This window comes from Crotalus tigris, unplaced genomic scaffold, assembly GCF_016545835.1.
Source record: "Crotalus tigris isolate CLP2741 ecotype Arizona unplaced genomic scaffold, ASM1654583v1 scf7180000020428.64018, whole genome shotgun sequence".
Lineage (NCBI taxonomy): Eukaryota > Metazoa > Chordata > Lepidosauria > Squamata > Viperidae > Crotalus > Crotalus tigris.
In genome coordinates, this window is record NW_024098019.1 from 5,001 (window position 1) to 22,500 (window position 17,500).

The window sequence follows — 17,500 nt, forward strand, 5'->3', positions numbered from 1 at the left end:
GACTTTGTCCAGGGATTTATCAGACCTGGGACTGTAGTTTAAATATATATATGTATATTTATTGCAAATAAAGAGAAATAAAGTCAACTGTTTTATAAACACCGATATCTCACTAGTATGCAATTCTGTGAAGGTTGGGGGGGGGGAACCCATCGTTCTCCCTCTGAGGAGACAGTTTAATTCTTACAGAGTCCTCAACTTACGACTATAATGAAGCTTGACCATTAGAATCCTGAGGGTCATAAAACAGGTCATCCATGTCATCAATCCAATTTTATGTTTTGTTTTGTTTTTTGCAACAGCCCTTAAACAAATCAATGGTTCATTCTGGGCTGGTTTTGGCGAAAACTGGAAGTTTTCTATTCCATTCCATTTTCAATTCCATTCCATTTTCCATCCCATCCCATCCCATCCCATCCCATCCCATCCCATCCCATCCCATTCCATTCCATTCCATTCCATTCCATTCCATTCTATTCTATTCTATTCTATTCTATTCTATTCTATTCTATTCTATTCTATTCTATTCTATTCTATTCTATTCTATTCTATTCTATTCTATTCTATTCTATTCTATTCTATTCTATTCTATTCTATTCTATTCTATTCTATTCTCTTCTATTCTATTCCATTCCATTCCATTCCATTCCATTCCATTCCATTCCATTCCATTCCATTCTATTCTATTCTATTCTATTCTATTCTATTCTATTCTATTCTATTCTATTCTATTCCATTCCATATTTTCTATTCTATTCTATTCTATTCTATTCTATTCTATTCTATTCTATTCTATTCTATTCTATTCTATTCATTATTCTTGTCTGAGATATTATACATTTTCCTCGAGTGGGGGGTTGGACTAGAACAGGGCTTTCCAACCAGTGGTACGGGTACCACCTGTGGTACATTGGCCCCTGGGAGGTGATACGCAACCATCCCAGAAAAGTGGTAGTGGGGGAGGGGAATGAGCTGAACTGGTGGCAGCACTGCACAAGCCTGAGCGAGAGACGGCTGGAGCTGCAGGGCTGTCAGGGCTCAGTGGAAGCGCCAGGATCAGTGCCGCTTTCCAGCTGATTGGCGCTTCTTCAAGGCTATCAGGGCTCAGCGGAAGCACTAGGCTCAGCGCCAGGCTCCAGCTGGAGCTCGGCACTGATCTTGGAGCTTCTGCTGAGCCCAGAAGAAGCGCCGATCAGCTGGAATGTTGCAGCCTCTCCAGGGTCTTGTGATTTACATTCAGATGCTTGGCAACTGATTCATATTTATGACGGTCACAGTGTCCCAGGGTCATGTGAAGTGATCAAAACCTGCTGCAACCACCTAGCAGACGGGGGGGGAGAATAAAAACCAAACACCCCCCCACCCCACCCCTTCTGCCAATCCTCAACGGAAATGCTCACAACAATGAAAACCTTGGATAGGAGGAAGAGCACGCCAGGTGGGCAGGCAGGTGTCTTGCTCGGCTGTGCCTTGGGGGGCACTTTTTTCAGTGCCATTGTAACTTTGGTCACTAAGCAAACTGTTGTAAGTCGAGGACTACCTGTACTTTATCACTTTTTTCCTTTTTTTGGGGGGGGTCATCAAGTTTTTGAGACCTTGCTAGGCGACTGGTGGTCCTCGGATGTTGCCATATCCTAAAAGTGGTACAATGGGTGAAAAGGTTGAAAAGTCCTGTTCTATTCTATTCTATTCTATTCCATTCTATTCTATTCTATTCTGTTCTATTCTGGTAGTTTGCATTGTTTTCTGAGTAAGTGCTCTCTATTTTTTACAATGGTAAATTGAATTTTTGGTCTAGGACAGTGATTCTCAACCTTTCTAATGCCGTGACCCCATAATACAGTTCCCCATGTTGCGGTGACCCCTAAGTGGGTGTGGCCACCAATAAGAGGGAGTAGGACAGCTAGGGAAAAGGGAAAAAAATGGCGGACAGCATGGTTTGGTGACACCCGTGAAATGGTCATTCGACCCCAAATGGGGTCCCGACCCACAGGTTGAGAACCACTGGTCTAGGATCTATGATGTCCTTGGGCCACCTTGGATGAGAAATGCCAAATATTTGCTGGCACTTTAGAGGACCTGAACAAACCATCCTGGTTTAAGACACTTGGAGCCCTTTGGCGCTCAATTTTTCTTTCACCGTCTTTATGAAGGCTTGTTGCTTTTCGTAATACGCGGCCTCGTTCACAAAGGTTGGGTACACTGTCACTTCTCCGTCGTATGCAATTGTCCTTCCTTCCAGAGTCAAAAACATGGGATCACCTGGATTTAGCGGCCACCAGTCTCGGTCCTACGGAACAGGAACAAGATAATCTTGCAAAATAATAAAGCATGGTTGCTGGAATTGGGTATGTCCAGTTTAATGAAGAGAAGGACCAGAGGGGACATGATAGCAGTGTTCCAGGATCTCAGGGGCTGCCCCAAAGAAGAGGGAGTCAAGCTATTCTCCAAAGCGCCTGAAGGCAGGACAAGAAGCAACGGATGGAAACTCATCAAGGAGAGAAGCAACCTGGAACTAAGGAGAAACTTCCTGACAGTGAGGACAATTAACCAGTGGAACTCCTTGCCTCCAGAAGCTGTGGATGCTCCAACACTGGAGGTTTTTAAGAAGAGACTGGATTGAAATGGTATATAGAATCCTGGTTGAGCAGGGAGTTGGACTAGATGACCTCCAAGGTCCCCTGTTGTTTTATTCCAGGGGTAGGCAACCCAAAACACTCAAAGAGCCACTTGGACCCGTTTCCCACCGAAAACAAAACACTGGGAGCCGCAAAACCTTTTTGATATCTAAAATGAAGATAACACTGCATATATCCTTTTTTACCTTTATTATAGATGTGTGTGTGTACACACACACACACACACACACACACACAAGTAAAAAAGGATATATACAGTGTTATCTTCATTTTAGATGTCAAAAGGGTCTCTCTCTGTCTCTCTCTCCCTCCCTCTCGCCTATCTGCTGCTCATCTGGCAAGCTGGCTTCAAGCTGTTCTCCAACAAGCTCAGGGGTAGGCAACCTCAGCTCTTTTATGACTCGTGGACTTCAACTCCCAGAATTCCTGAGTCAGCATAGCTGAGCTAGCTAGCTCTCTCCTGCCCTTCCTGCTTCCTGCAGAGACGCAGCAAAGGGAGGAGCCCCGCCCAATAAGCTTTTCAGCTCCTTGGAGAACACTGTGAGTGCACTCTCTTTTACACACAGACACACAAAAACACACACACAAAAACACACACACACAGAGAGAGAGAGAGAGAGCGAGAGAGAGAGAGAGAGAGAGAAGCAGAGAAACGCAATTGCCTCTCTCTGTCTCTGTCTCTCTGCAAATGGCAGAGGAAGCTGGGAGCCACAGGGGAAGGCTCAAAGAGCCGCATGCGGCTCCGGAGCCGCAGGTTGCCAACCTGTGGTCTATTCTATTCTAAATGTGCCACAATTTGGATTAAGGCTGTTTAAAGGAAGACTGAAGTACACTTCAAGAGTTATCGTTTAACCCCTAATAAACAGCCCCTACTAACAAGCCGAGCTTCATCCGTCACTGCTTTTTAAGCATGCTGAAGATAAACACAGGCCCATCCTCTGACCAAAATTACTGTTAAAAATAAAATTAAAGAGTTAATAAAATGTGGGAGCTTCCGGTGGGAGGCGACGGCGATGGCGGCTAGCTTTTAGCCGTCCAGCTGGGGAAGTGTCAGAGCCGCGGAGCGCAGCGTGCATCAGCTGGCCCGCGGCTCGGAAATCCCTTCCCGGGCAAAGGGAAGGGATAGAGAACGCAAGAGTAGAGGTAGAACCCCTGAACCCCCTCTGGATTTATTTCTAGAGGGGGTGAAAGGAGTGTTCCCTCGGAGCTCTTGCTGATCTCCGCCTCCCAGCTGTTTTTGCTTCCTTGGAAGCAAAAGAAACCGCCGCTTCTATCTCCGTGTTTACAGCATTTTGGTGAGTAATTTTTAAACGGACGGAGCAGTTTAAAGGACTTTTTCTTATATTTTAGGTGTTTATTTTTTTATCTTTTGATTTTTACTATTTTTCCTCCTTTTCTTTGTTATACTAGTGAAAGGACTTAAGATGGCGTTTTGAAAGTGTCGGAGTTTTTTTTTCCTTTCTCTTTTGTTTTACTTTCCCTTTTTAAGGATTGTTTTTTGCTTTTGCTTTTGCTTTTGGCTTAGAATTTTTTTTTTTGAATTGTTTGCTCTTTTATTACTTATTCTTGGGATTTATTCTGGACTTTTAATGATTATAGTTTGTCTCTTTTTAAAAATTCTTTTTTTCTTTTTTTCCTCCTCCCTTTTTGGCTGGAGGGGAAAGGGAAGTGACAATTGTGCTTTTTAAAATGGCTTCAAAGAGGCAGCAGCCTTCCTCAGTACCTAAGGTTATTTCTTCTCCTATAACTTCCACTGCACAGCTACAACAACAATCTAAACATGCACCACCGGCTCAGCCACCACCCTCCCCTCCTCTACCTGGACTTTCAGTGCAAGAGGTTAGAGGCATAATGGGAGAGATTGTAGTTCAAATGAGAGAGGAAATGACTCAATTTGTTTCACAGATTAAATCAGAAATTAAATCTGATCTCAAAGAAGAGATAACGGGGATAAAGTCTAAATTGCAAGAAAATAATAATGAATTACGACAAGATATACTGGCAGCTGTTTCAGGTTTGGCTACTGTGGTGGTTAAGCTCGATGCAAGGCTTGAGGAAGTGGAAGACAAAGTTGACTCTTTAGATGACAAAATTCAAGACGTGGAAAGGAAGGTGGACTCCTCACAAGAAGATATTTTGATGTTTCAATACAGACAAATGGAGTATGCTCTGAGGATTAGAGGCCTCAAGGAAGATATGAATCAAGATTTGATGGAGGTGGTTCTTAGTGATCTGGCGCTGGCTTTGGATATGGATAAAGGAGAATTACAGAGAGAAGTAGAAAAAATTTATAGACTCAACTCCTGGATTGCTAAGCAGAAGAATTTGCCCAGAGATGTGGTGATTTACTTTACAAAGAAGTCCCTGCGGAATGAGATTATACAAGCTTTTTACAACAAAAGATTTCAGATTGCCGCCCAAGATGTCATCATTCTAAAGGAAATCCCATCTAAAATTTTAAGAAGTAGGAAAGACTTTGCTTTTTTAACCAATGAGCTTAAAGCTAGATCGATGCCATTCAGATGGGAAATTCCGATGGGTATCGTTTTGAGCCATGCTGGGACACGTTACAGATTGAACACAGTTGACAAAGCTAGAGATTTCTATACTTCGGTCCTGAGTGCAGGCTCAACTTCATCTGGTCGGAAATCTTTGAGTGCTAAGGAACCTGAGCAGCAATCTGAGGCACTAGATTTGGTTTCCGCAGGGATGATAGAAGTGGCAAAGCAACGCCAAACGGAGGCTAAAGAGCAGAGGATGACTCGTGCAGCTTATAAGCGTAAAGAGAAAGAGCAACGTAAAAAAGAGCCCAAAGAGAATTCTCCTGGAAGTGCATCACCGCCGGTGGGAGGAGCAAGACCCAAGAGTTATGCAACACACGCAGCTCTGTCAGAGTTTGATGGTGTCTTCTCCAGGCTGCGTGCCAAGGGAGATGGCAAAGTTTTTGACCTGGAATGTTAATGGATTGAATTCTCCTCAGAAACGGAAAAAAATCTTTTATTATTTGAAACAACATACCAATGATGTTATTTGTTTACAGGAAACTCATATTCTACTTAAAGATCAGAAATATTTAGTTAATGCTCGTTTGGGATCTCATTTTATATCTCCTGCACCTGGGAAGAAAGGGGGAGTTGTTATATATGTCAAACAAAACCTGCCAGCTTGTCTGGTAGAATCAGATCCCCAGGGGAGATATGTGATGATTGAACTTGGTATTTATGGTAAGAAAGTACTTATAGTTGGACTTTATGCTCCAAATCAACAACAGGAACAATTTTATAAACAGTTACACCAAAAAATAACTTTGCTTGATTATAGATCGGTGGTATTAATGGGTGATTGGAATGGTGTCTTAGATACACAAAGGGATAAGAAAGGTTCCTCTCCTTTTCTTAAACAAGCAAGGCTACCTAAAGCCTTTTTTGATATGAAAGAAGACTGGGAATTAAGGGACTATTGGCGGGAACGTAATCAAGAGGAGAGAGACTTTACTTTTTTTTCTGACAGACACCAATCTTTTTCAAGAATTGACTTTTTCTTGATTACCACGGATTTGTATAATAAAGTAAAGAATGTAAAGATTTTTCCTAGATCACTGACGGATCATAGTCCAGTTTGGATGGAGTTGATTCAAGAGAAAGAGGAAAGAAGATCCTGGAGAGTTAATGAAAATTTGTTTAGACAAGAGAAGAATGTTCAAAAACTAAAGGAGTGTTTAAAGGACTATTTTGCTTTGAATATGTATAAGGGGACTTCAATGTCAATGGTATGGGATGCAGGTAAAGCATTTATGCGCGGTGTTTTGATAAAAATGAATAATTTTTATAAGCGAAATCAGACTCAGAAACGTAGAGAACTTGAAGATGAAATTAAACTAAAAGAAAGGGCTTTGATTCTAAATCCTTCTGATGAAAGTACTAAAGAATCTGTAAAGTTATTAAGGTCACAATTTAATATGTTGATAGCAGATCAAGCTGCAACCAATTTATTATTTATGAAACAAAATACATTTTGTAATGCTAATAAGCCGGGGAGATGGTTGGCTTATCAATTAAGAAAGAAACAGAGACTGAGAATAATAGAGAAAATAAATTATAAGGGTAAACTAGTTTCTCAGAAGGAATTAATTAAAAAATCTTTTTTGGATTATTATCAAAACCTATACAAATCTACTAATGTACAACTGTTAGATATAAATAAATATTTAGCTGAGGCAAGTTTTCCTAAACTGACTGAGGATCAGAAATATGAAATTAATGGTTTAATTACTAAGGAGGAAATCGCCTCAGCAATTCAACAATTGAAATTAGGGAAAGCACCGGGTACGGATGGGTTAACAGCTGTTTATTATAAAGCTTTAATGGAGGAGATGATTCAACCATTAAATGATCTTTTTAATGGTATCTTACAGGGTTTAGAGATTCCTCCTTCATGGCGTAGTGCTTTTATATCATTGATTCCAAAGGAGGATCAAGATCTTACTTTACCAAAAAACTATAGGCCTATATCTCTTTTAAACGTGGATTATAAGATATTTGTAAAAATTTTGGTAAATAGGCTTATGAGGGTGGTGCATCATCTTGTGCATAAAGATCAATCAGGGTTTATAACAGGAAGGTATATGAAAAACAATGTTAGACAAATTATTAACTTATTAGAATACTTAGATAAGAACAACCAAGTTCCTGCAGGGCTCATATTTTTAGATGCTGAAAAAGCATTTGACCAACTGAATTGGCATTTTATGCTAAGAGTAATGGAAGAAATGAATTTTGGTGAAAACATATTACAAGCCCTTAAGGTAATATATCAAAAACAAACAGCACAACTTATTGTTAATGGAGGTTTGTCGGAGGTTTTCACAATAGAGAAAGGTACTAGACAGGGGTGTCCTTTATCGCCATTGTTGTTTGTTTTAACATTGGAAATATTATTGATTAAAATTCGAGAGTCTCAGGAAATTAAAGGAATATATGTTAATAAAAAAGAATATAAGTTGAGAGCTTTTGCGGATGACTTGGTTGTTACTTTGTCGCAACCTGATTATTCTGTAGTAAACTTATTACAGTTGATTCACCATTATGGTTTGGTCTCGGGTTTTAAGATTAATGTAAATAAGACTAAAATTTTACCTAAAAATTTGTCGAGTCAGGAGAAGCAGATTTTGGTTAACTCGACGGGTTTTGAGATTGTTAATAAGGTAAAATATTTGGGGGTGATGCTGTCTGTTTCTAATGCAAAACTATTTAAAAATAATTATGAAAGGTTGTGGGTCGGGGTACAGAAAGACTTGAAGAATTGGGAAAAGCTGCAATTATCCCTCATGGGAAGAATTGCAGTGATAAAAATGAATATTCTACCCAAGTTTCTTTTTTTGTTTCAAATGTTACCAATTTTGAAAAATGAGATTAATTTAAATGAGTGGCAGAAGGGTCTCAATAAATTTATTTGGGCAGGGAAAAAACCAAGGGTTAAGTTCAAAATTATGCAAGACTTCCGTGAGAGGGGCGGACTCAAGGTACCAAATTTGAAATTATATTATGATGCGGTGGTTTTAACATTAATTAGTGACTGGGTAAATTTGACAAATTCTGAGATACTTTATCTAGAGGGATGGGATTTACTTTATGGGTGGCATGCCTATTTAATATTTAATAAAAAAATAGATTGGGCTTTTAAATCTCATATTTTAAGAATTTCTTTACTTAGGATTTGGAGAAAATATTATAAAAGTGATTTTAAAGTACCATTATGGGCTATACCTTGGCATGCGATAGAAGGAATAAAAAGAGGGGTTAAAATGGATATGGTGTCTTACAGACAGTTACTTAAATGGGATGGACAAAACTGGCAATTAAAATCACGGGAAGAATTAGCACAAGAAAATTTTACTTATTCTTGGTTCCAATATAGGCAACTACTAGATAGATGGAAGATGGATTGTAAGGTGGGTTTTCTTAGAGAAGATGAAAATCTTATTAAGCAACTGAAGGATCAAAGACAAACCCACATTAAGAGAATTTATGGGGTTTTAGTTGAATTGGACTCAGAAACGGAACTAATTAAAGATTGTATGATTAGATGGGCGCAGAACTTTGGTGAGCCAGTTTCATTGGACACCTGGGAAACTATTTGGGTGAGAAATGTCAAATTTACTCAAGCACAGAATCTAAGGGAGAATTTTTATAAAATGTTTTATAGATGGCACCTTGATCCACAAAAAATGTCTTACATGTACCCTGACGTGCAACCTAAATGTTGGAGATGTGGTTATAAGGAGGCTTCCTATTATCATATTTGGTGGTCATGTAGAGAGATAAAAGCATTTTGGATCAAAATATGGTGGAATATCCAGAGAATTTTTAGAAGGAGGGTAAAATTTACTCCGCAATTATTTTTGTTAGGTATTGTTACAGATTGTGATACAAAGGAGGTTGTATTGATGTTAAACTTGATCACAGCCGCGAGGCTGTTAATTGGACAATATTGGAAGAAGGAATCTTTGCCTACATTGCAGGAATGGTTTTTTAAAGTAGCTTATCTGGCAGAAATGGCAAAGATTTCGGCTTTCTTAAAGCAACAAACGCAAGAGAAGTTTTTTGCTATCTGGGACAAATGGATAAAATTTATACAATTTAGATTGGGTATACAAAAATATTATATAGCTTTTTCATAAGTTTTATTTTTATATATATTATAGATATCTTTTTTATATATATAAATATAAAGTTTTTAATTTAATTTTTATTTTTTTTTTTTATTTTTTTTATTATTTCTTAAGCCTATATTCTGCTCTGGGAAGCTCAGGGGGGGGGAAGGGAGGGTTTTTGGGAGGGGTGTGGGGTGGGGGTTTTTTTTATATGTATTGTTTAATTTTTTTTTCTCTTTTGTATTGTTGTTTTTTGTATCTTTTGTATTGTTCTTGTATTGTTTTTTGTAAAATTTATAAAACTTTTAATAAAAAAAAAAAAAAAAAAAAAAAAAAAGAGTTAATAAAATGTGAAATAAACAAACTCAAAGAGCAGACTCCATCGACCGCTAGGTCCTTTTTTTTTTCTTTTTTTTTCCTGCTGTCGGGTTTTCGACATTTCTAGGTTTCTAACTAAGCAGGGCAAAACCAACCTGCACCCTTTTCGGTGGGGCAGACTTCAGTTCAAGGACAGGAATTCAAGCTTTGGCAGATTCCGATGCATTTAATGTCTTGGGCATCGGTTTAGAAGGGTCCTCAGTCCTGTGTTAGCCATGCACATTTCATTTGGTGGAGAGGTGGGCATGATTTCATTTAAGGGGACCTTGGTGCTCTCTGAGCTTGTTGTTTTTTAAAAAAAAACAGACGTTTCCTTGCCCAGCTAGGTAACATCATCAGGGCTAGAAGGGAGAAGGAGGAGGAGGGCTGGGGGGGTGTCCTTGGTGCTCTCTGAGCTTTTTTTTTTTTTTTTTTACAGATGTTTCACTGCCCAACTAGGTAACATCATCAGGGCTAGAAGGGAAGAGGGGGAGGAGGAGGAGGAGGAGGAGGAGGAGGAGGAGGAGGAGGAGGAGGAGGAATCTATGGGGTTCTTGGTGCTCTCTGACTTTGGTGGTTTTCTTGCAGATGTTTCATTACCTGTCTGGGTAACACCATCAGGGCTAGACAGGAGTGGGTTTGCTGGGAGGAGGAGGAGGAGGAGGGGGGGGGAGGAAGGGGACGACTGGGCTCCTTGGTGCTCTCTGGTGAGGGTTTTTTTGCAGACATTTCATGACCCAACTAGGTAACAACATCAGTGCTACAAAAGAATGGGGTTTGCAGAGAAGAAGAAGAAGAAGAAGAGGAGGAGGAGGAGGAGGAGGAGGAAGAGGAGGAGGAGGACGACGACGACTGTGGGCTCCTTGCTGCTCTCTGACTTTGGTGGTTTTCTTGCAGACGTTTCATGACCCAACTAGGTAACAACATCAGTGCTACAAAAGAATGGGGTTTGCAGAGAAGAGGAGGAGGAGGAGGAGGAGGAGGAGGAGGAGGAGGAGGACGACGACGACTGTGGGCTCCTTGGTGCTCTCTGACTTTGGTGGTTTTCTTGCAGACATTTCATGACCCAACTAGGTAACACCATCAGGGCTAGAAGGCAATGTGGGGTTTGCTCTCTATTGATATACAACTGGCTCGCCCTGTCAGTGCAATACCCCAATCAAAGAACTACCGATTCAGACAAACAACCAATCAGCAAACAGCAGCCTAACCCCGGAACCACCAAAACCCCACCCAACAACCCTGACAGGGCAAGTCACATAAATGTAAACACAGAGCAAACGCCACATTTCCTATACAGGTCGTCTTCAATTTACAATCATTCATTTAGTGACCGTTCAAAGTTACAACGGCACTGAAAAAAGGGACGTATGACCGTTTTTCCCACTTACGACCATTGCAACTTCCCCGCGGTCACGTGATCAAAATTCAGCTGCTCGGCAACTGGCTGGTATTTATGACGGTCGCAGCATCCTGGGGGGGGTCACGGGATCCGCTTTTGCGACCTTCTAACAAGCCAAGTCTATGGGGAAAGCCAGGTTCATGTAACAACCGTATGACTAACGTAACAGCTGCAGTGATCCACTTAACGACGGTAGCGGGAAAGGTTTTAAAATGGGGCCAATCGCACGTAACAACTCCGGAATATAAATTTGGGGCTCAATTGTGGTCATATGCCGAGGACTACCTGTACAATACACATTAGATCTACCACCACCGCTATTAAAAATAGAATAGCAATCACATGTGTTTACCTGTAAATCAGGGTGAATGACAGCCATAATCTCATTTTTTGGGTTTCTGGGATAGTCAACTTTCTCCAATAGTTTATAAATCTCAATAGTGCACGGAGGGAATTCCTGACCTACAGAGAAAACAGTGCATTATCTTCAACTGTTTATGATAAATGACTGACTTTGTTTTAAAGATGCCATTCCTGATAATGTTTAAAGCAGGCGTCTTCCAACTTGGCCCTTTTGTGACTTGTGGACTTCAACTCCCAGAATTCCTCAGCCAGCCAAGTTTGAAGATCCCTGTCTTAAAGCCTCCTGGCTGAGGAATTCTGGGAGATGAAGTCCACAAATCATAAAACGGCCAAGTTGGAAGGCCCCTGTCTTAAAGCATCCTGGCTGAGGGATTCTGGGAGTTGAAGTTCACAAGACATAAAAGGGCCAAGTTGGAAGACTCCTGTCTTAAAGTATCCTGGCTGAGGAATTCTGGGAGTTGAAGTCCACAAGTCATAAAACGGCCAAGTTGGAAGGCCCCTGTCTTAAAGCATCCTGGCTGAGGAATTCTGGGAGTTGAAGTTCACAAGACATAAAAGGGCCAAGTTGGAGATCCCTGTCTTAAAGCATCCTGGCTGAGGAATTCTGGGAGTTGAAGTCCACAAGTCATAAAAGGGCCAAGTTGGAAGACCCCTGCCCTAAAGCCACTATGATGGATTATTTGGTTAAAGCAAACTAAAGCTGTAAGTTGCAATTAGATCCCTTTGAGGAGTGGGAAATTCTCAATAATGCTGTACCTGCGTTGAATTTGGCAACGAAATCCAGCCCGTGTCGAACGATGTTCCTCATTTTAGCCAAAATGTCGGCCCTCAGGACTCCTTGGGGCTGTGGACCAACTTCAACACCTGGAGAAGAAACCAAGGAACAGTCACTTCCTCTTTTGGGGGGACCCCAGAGAAGACAGGATCCCCCTCTGTGGGGCGGCCCTTGAGGGATGCGTTCAGTGTCTAGTTTTTATTATTATTTTTTAAATAATGTATGGCTCATGTATCATTTTATTTACTATATATTCATTAATATTGGGCAATATTTATAAATACGGTATTTTCTGGCATACAGGACGACTCGGCGTATAAGACGACCCCCGACTTCGGCGCCGGTTTCCATGCCTAGAAACTACCGTAATTTCCGGCGTATAAGATGACTCAGCGTATAAGATGGCTCCCGACTTCGGCGCCAATTTCCATGCTTTAGAAAGTCGTCTTATACGCTGGAAAATATGGGTATTTATATTTACGTCATTTATATATTGCTACTAGGCTATATGAATATATATAGTAAATAAAACGATACATTGTTTTAATACATAGTTTAAATTAAAACAATATTTATAAATATATTTACCTCATTTATATATTAATTTCATGTAAATTGTAGATTAAAATTATTAATATTTCAACCAATAATATGTAGCAAATAAAACAATGCAGGCTTTTAATATATAATTGATATTATATAGATAGTTGATAGATAGATAAATTATAATATATACTATAAATTAAATTAATATTTTATTTATCTTGCTTAATATTTTAATATCTTATTTAAATTATATGATAAAATGATTGATATATTAATATAAATTTATTAAATATAAATATATTAATAATCATATATGAATATGCAATAAATAATACATAAAATAATACATAATTTTAATATATAATTTAAATTAAATCAATATATAAATTATATATATAAATATTTATAAATATTCCTCAACTATATATGAATATATAGTAAATAAAATAATACATATTAATATATATATTTAATTTAATATGTGTGTGTGTATATATATATATATATATATATATATATATATATATATATCAAAATTAGATATTATTTTATGTAATATGTATTCATATATATCAAATTATTGATATATTAATATAAATTTATTAAATATATTATTAATATATTAATAATATATGAATATATAGTAAATAATACACAAAATACCTAATTTTAATATATAATTTAAATTAAATCAATGTATACATTATATACATAAATATTTATAAATATTTCCCAACATTAATATATGAATATATAGTAAATAAAATAATACATATTTATATATATTTAATTTAAATTATATATTAAAATTAAAATTAGGTATTATTTTATGTAATATATATTCATATGTATTCGTATCAATAATTTTAATATATAATTTAAATTACATTAATATATAAATGATATGTATTTATTTATTATTTATGAAATTTGCAGGTAGTCCTTGACTTACGACCACAAGGGAGCCCAACAGTCCCCTTGCTAAGCAAGGCGCTAAGTGAGTCTTGCCCCACTTGAGGACTTTTTCAGCCATGGTTGTTAAGCGCATCACTGCCGTTGTGAACCGCACCTGGCTTGCCCGATGACTTTGCTTGTCGGAAGCCGGCTGGGAAGTTCACAAAATTGCAATCACACAACAATGCAACTCTGCAACTGTCGCGAATGCACGCTGGGTGCCAAGCGCCCGAATTTGGATCATTGGTGACCGATGGGGATGCTGAGAAGGGTCGTAAGTCCGAGGACTGGCTGCAAGTCACTTCTTTTTCAGCGCTATTGCAACTTTGACCAGTCGTTAAACAAACGGTTGTCGTAAGTCAAGGACCACCTGTACTGATTTACGGAAATGTATCTAGAAACCCAAAGACATTGGCTAAAAAAACCCGGAAGGGGCGGGCTCATCAAAATCATATTTACCAATTGGATGCTTTGATATCGACCGGGTGGTGGCGTATTTCAAATTAGGATGCTCAAGAAGTAAGACCGGACACCTGTCTGGCGACACAGCCTCCTGCAGAAAACATTTGTTTCATACTTACGACCACAGGTTTCCGTCACTAAGCAAGACGGCTGTTAAGCAGTGAGCTCTGAGCCATTTTACAACCTTTCTTGCCCCCGTCGTTAAACAGATCGCTGCCCTTGTTAAATCAGTCACACGGTTGTGAAGTGAATCTGGCTTCCCGGTTGACGTCGCTTGCCGGAAGTTTGCGAAAGGAGATCACTGACCCCGGGAACACTGCAACCGTCGTAAGTACATGCCAGTTGCCCAGACTCTGAATTTTGATCACGTGACTGCGGGGAATGCTACCACTGTGAAAAGGGGTCAGAGGTCACTTTTTTCAGTGCTGTTGTAACGTCGGTGACTAAACGAGCTGTTGTTACTTGAGAACTACCTATACCAAGGGTCTTCCAACTTGGCCCTTTTATGACTTGTGGACTTCAACTCCCAGAATTCCTCAGCTAGCGTGCCTGGCTGAGGAATTCTGGGAGTTGAAGTCCACAAGTCATACAAGGGCCAAGTTGGAAGACTCCTGTCTTAAAGCCTCCTGGCTGAGGAATTCTGGGAGTTGAAGTGCACAAGTCATGAAAGACCCAGTTGGAAGACTCCTGTCTTAAAACATCCTGGCTGAGGAATTCTGGGAGTTGAAGTCCACAAGTCATCAAAGGGCCAAGTTGGAAGACCCCTGTCTTAAAACATCCTGGCTGAGGAATTCTGGGAGTTGAAGTCCACGAGTCATAAAAGGGCCAAGTTAGAAGACACCCCCCCCCCGTCTTAAAGCCTCCTGGCTGAGGAATTCTGGGATTTGAAGTGCATAAGTCATGAAAGACCCAGTTGGAAGACCCCTGTCTTAAAACATCCTGGCTGAGGAATTCTGGGAGTTGAAGTCCACAAGTCATAAAAGGGTCAAATCGGAAGACCCCTGTCTTAAAGCATCCTGGCTGAGGAATTCTGGGAGTTGAAGTCCACGAGTCATAAAAGGGCCAAGTCTGAAGACCCCTGTCTTAAAGCATCCTGGCTGAGGAATTCTGGGAGTTGAAGTCCACGAGTCATAAAAGGGCCAAGTTGGAAGACCCCTGATTTATACAAACATTGATGCTGTGCCAGCTGGCACAGACGGGATACGAAAACCCGAGTGCAATTGTTCAGCAACTGCTTTGTATTCAGACAAATAGGACGTTGTTGGAAAACGCACAAGCCTAGTGTGCCTTGTGTGTTAGATCATAAGAGCAAAGCCTGCCGCAATTAACTTTGCTGCGTGTCGGGATTAATGAAGGCTGTTGCAGCGCTAATTCACCAACCGGAGAAAATTACAGCTTACCAGGTTATCTTGAATGTTGCAAACGAGCTGAGCAAAAGTCACACAGCCAATGATTTTCAGGGGCATCTGCCCAGGGGTGAGGGTGGGGTATATGTCAAAATCTTCAAAATGTCAGGTGCTTCATTGCAATCCAAGCCCACCTGTTTGGCTTATCCGTGTGGCACACATTTTATTTATGAAATGGATTTCTTTATTAAATGTATATGCTGCAACATCTCACCATTGAAGAGATTCTGGGCAGTTTACAAAATTATTATGTGATTACACTTTAGAATAGAATGGAATGGAATGGAACGGAACGGAATGGAATATAGAATAGAATGGAACAGAATAAAAAAGATGTTGAGACTCCAGAAAGAGCGCAGAGAAGAGCAACAAAGAACGGTTGCTGGAATTGGGAATGTCTAGTTGAATGAAGAGAAGGACAAGGGGGGACAGGATAGCACTGTTCCAATATCTCAGGGGCTGCCCCAAAGAAGAGGGAGTCAAGCTATTCTTCAAAGCATCAGAAGGCAGGACAAGAAGCAACGGATGGAAACTCACCAAGGAGAGAAGCAACCTGGAACTAAGGAGAAACTTCCTGACAGTCCGAACAAATAACCAGTGGAACAATCTGCTTCCAGAAGCTGTGAATGCTCCAACATTGGAAGTTTTTAAAAAGAGACTGGACAGCCATTTGTCTGAAATGGTATAGAGTTTCCTGCCTGAGCAGGGGGTTGGACTAGATGACCTCCAAGGTCTTTCCCAACTTTATTATTATTATTATTATCGATCATCGCACAGTCAGCCAGATGTTCAGACTGGATTTGGCATTTTGTCTACCTATCGAGTCCTTACCCAGGACCTGGGATAGGCAGATGTGGATGTTTGATGGTATTACCGATATCGTCGCAGGATGGAAGCAGTTCCTAATAAGGCTGCCTTTTGCAATTGACTAATAGCGAATTTGTCAATGCCAATGGTGTTCAAGTGGTGCTCCAGTTGTTTTGGGATTGCACCCAAGGAGCCTATGACTATTGGTACTACCCTTGCTTGCGTTTGCCACAGTCTTTCTAGTTCTATTTGTAGGTCTTTGTATTTTGTTATCTTCTCCAGTTCTTTCTCTTCTATTCTGCTATCTCCAGGCACTGCCACATCCACTATCCAGACTTTTTTTTCTTTCTTATAGACAATTGTTAAGTCTGGGGTGTTATGTTGCAGGTGCTTGTCTGTTTGAATTCTGAAGTCCCAGAGCCGTTTAATTTTATCATTTTCTATGACTTTCTCTATTTTATGATCCCACCAGTTTTTGCTTACAGGCAAATGATATTTTTTGCAGATCTTCCAATGCACCATTGTTGCTACTTTGTCATGCCGCTGCTTGTAATCAGTTTGTGCAATCTTCTTGCAACAGCTTACCAAATGGTCCACTGTTTCTTCAGCTTCTTTGCATAGGCGGCACTTACTGTCTGTTGCAGTCTTCTCAATTATTATTATTATTATTATTAGTAGTAGTAGTAGTAGTAGTAGTAGTAGTAGTATTATCATCATCATCATCATCATCATTACTATGGATCATCGCACAGTCAGCCAGATGTTCAGACTGGATTTGGCATTTTGTCTACCTATCGAGTCCTTACCCAGGACCTGGGATAGGCAGATGTGGATGTTTGATGGTATCACAGGGTGGAAGCAGTTCCTAGTAAGGCCGCCTTTTGCAATTGACTAATGGCGAATTTGTCAATGCCGATGATGGTGTTCAAGTGATGCTCCAGTTGTTTTGGGACTGTACCCAAGGCGCCTATTACTATTGGTACTACCCTTTCTTGCTTTTGCCACAGTCTTTCTATTTCTATTTGTAGGTGTTTGTATTTTGTGATCTTCTCCAGTTCTTTCTCGTCTATTCTGCTGTCTCCAGGCACTGCCACGTCCACTATCCAGACTTTTTTGTCTTTCTTATCGACAATTGTT

At 39.9% G+C, this 17,500-nt stretch overlaps 2 protein-coding genes across 2 annotated transcripts in view; one reads left to right on the plus strand and one right to left on the minus strand.

Annotated features, from left to right (window-relative positions):
- Positions 1-1,601: 1,601 nt before the first annotated feature.
- The window catches only part of ASPA (aspartoacylase), a 24,492-nt gene continuing 8,593 nt past the window's right edge, over positions 1,602-17,500 (minus strand). The window contains exons 3-6 of the mRNA XM_039366834.1: positions 14,148-14,241; positions 12,170-12,277; positions 11,403-11,512; positions 1,602-2,290 (exon numbers count right to left, since the gene is read on the minus strand). Coding sequence (XP_039222768.1) covers positions 2,099-2,290; positions 11,403-11,512; positions 12,170-12,277; positions 14,148-14,241 — 504 coding nt within the window. The 3' untranslated portion in view covers positions 1,602-2,098. The remainder of the gene's footprint in view (positions 2,291-11,402; positions 11,513-12,169; positions 12,278-14,147; positions 14,242-17,500) is intronic.
- Positions 12,057-17,500, plus strand: part of LOC120318775 (spermatogenesis-associated protein 22-like) — a gene marked incomplete at its 3' end in the record, with an annotated part of 46,234 nt that continues 40,790 nt past the window's right edge. Inside the window, exon 1 of the mRNA XM_039366833.1 lies at positions 12,057-12,115. The remainder of the gene's footprint in view (positions 12,116-17,500) is intronic.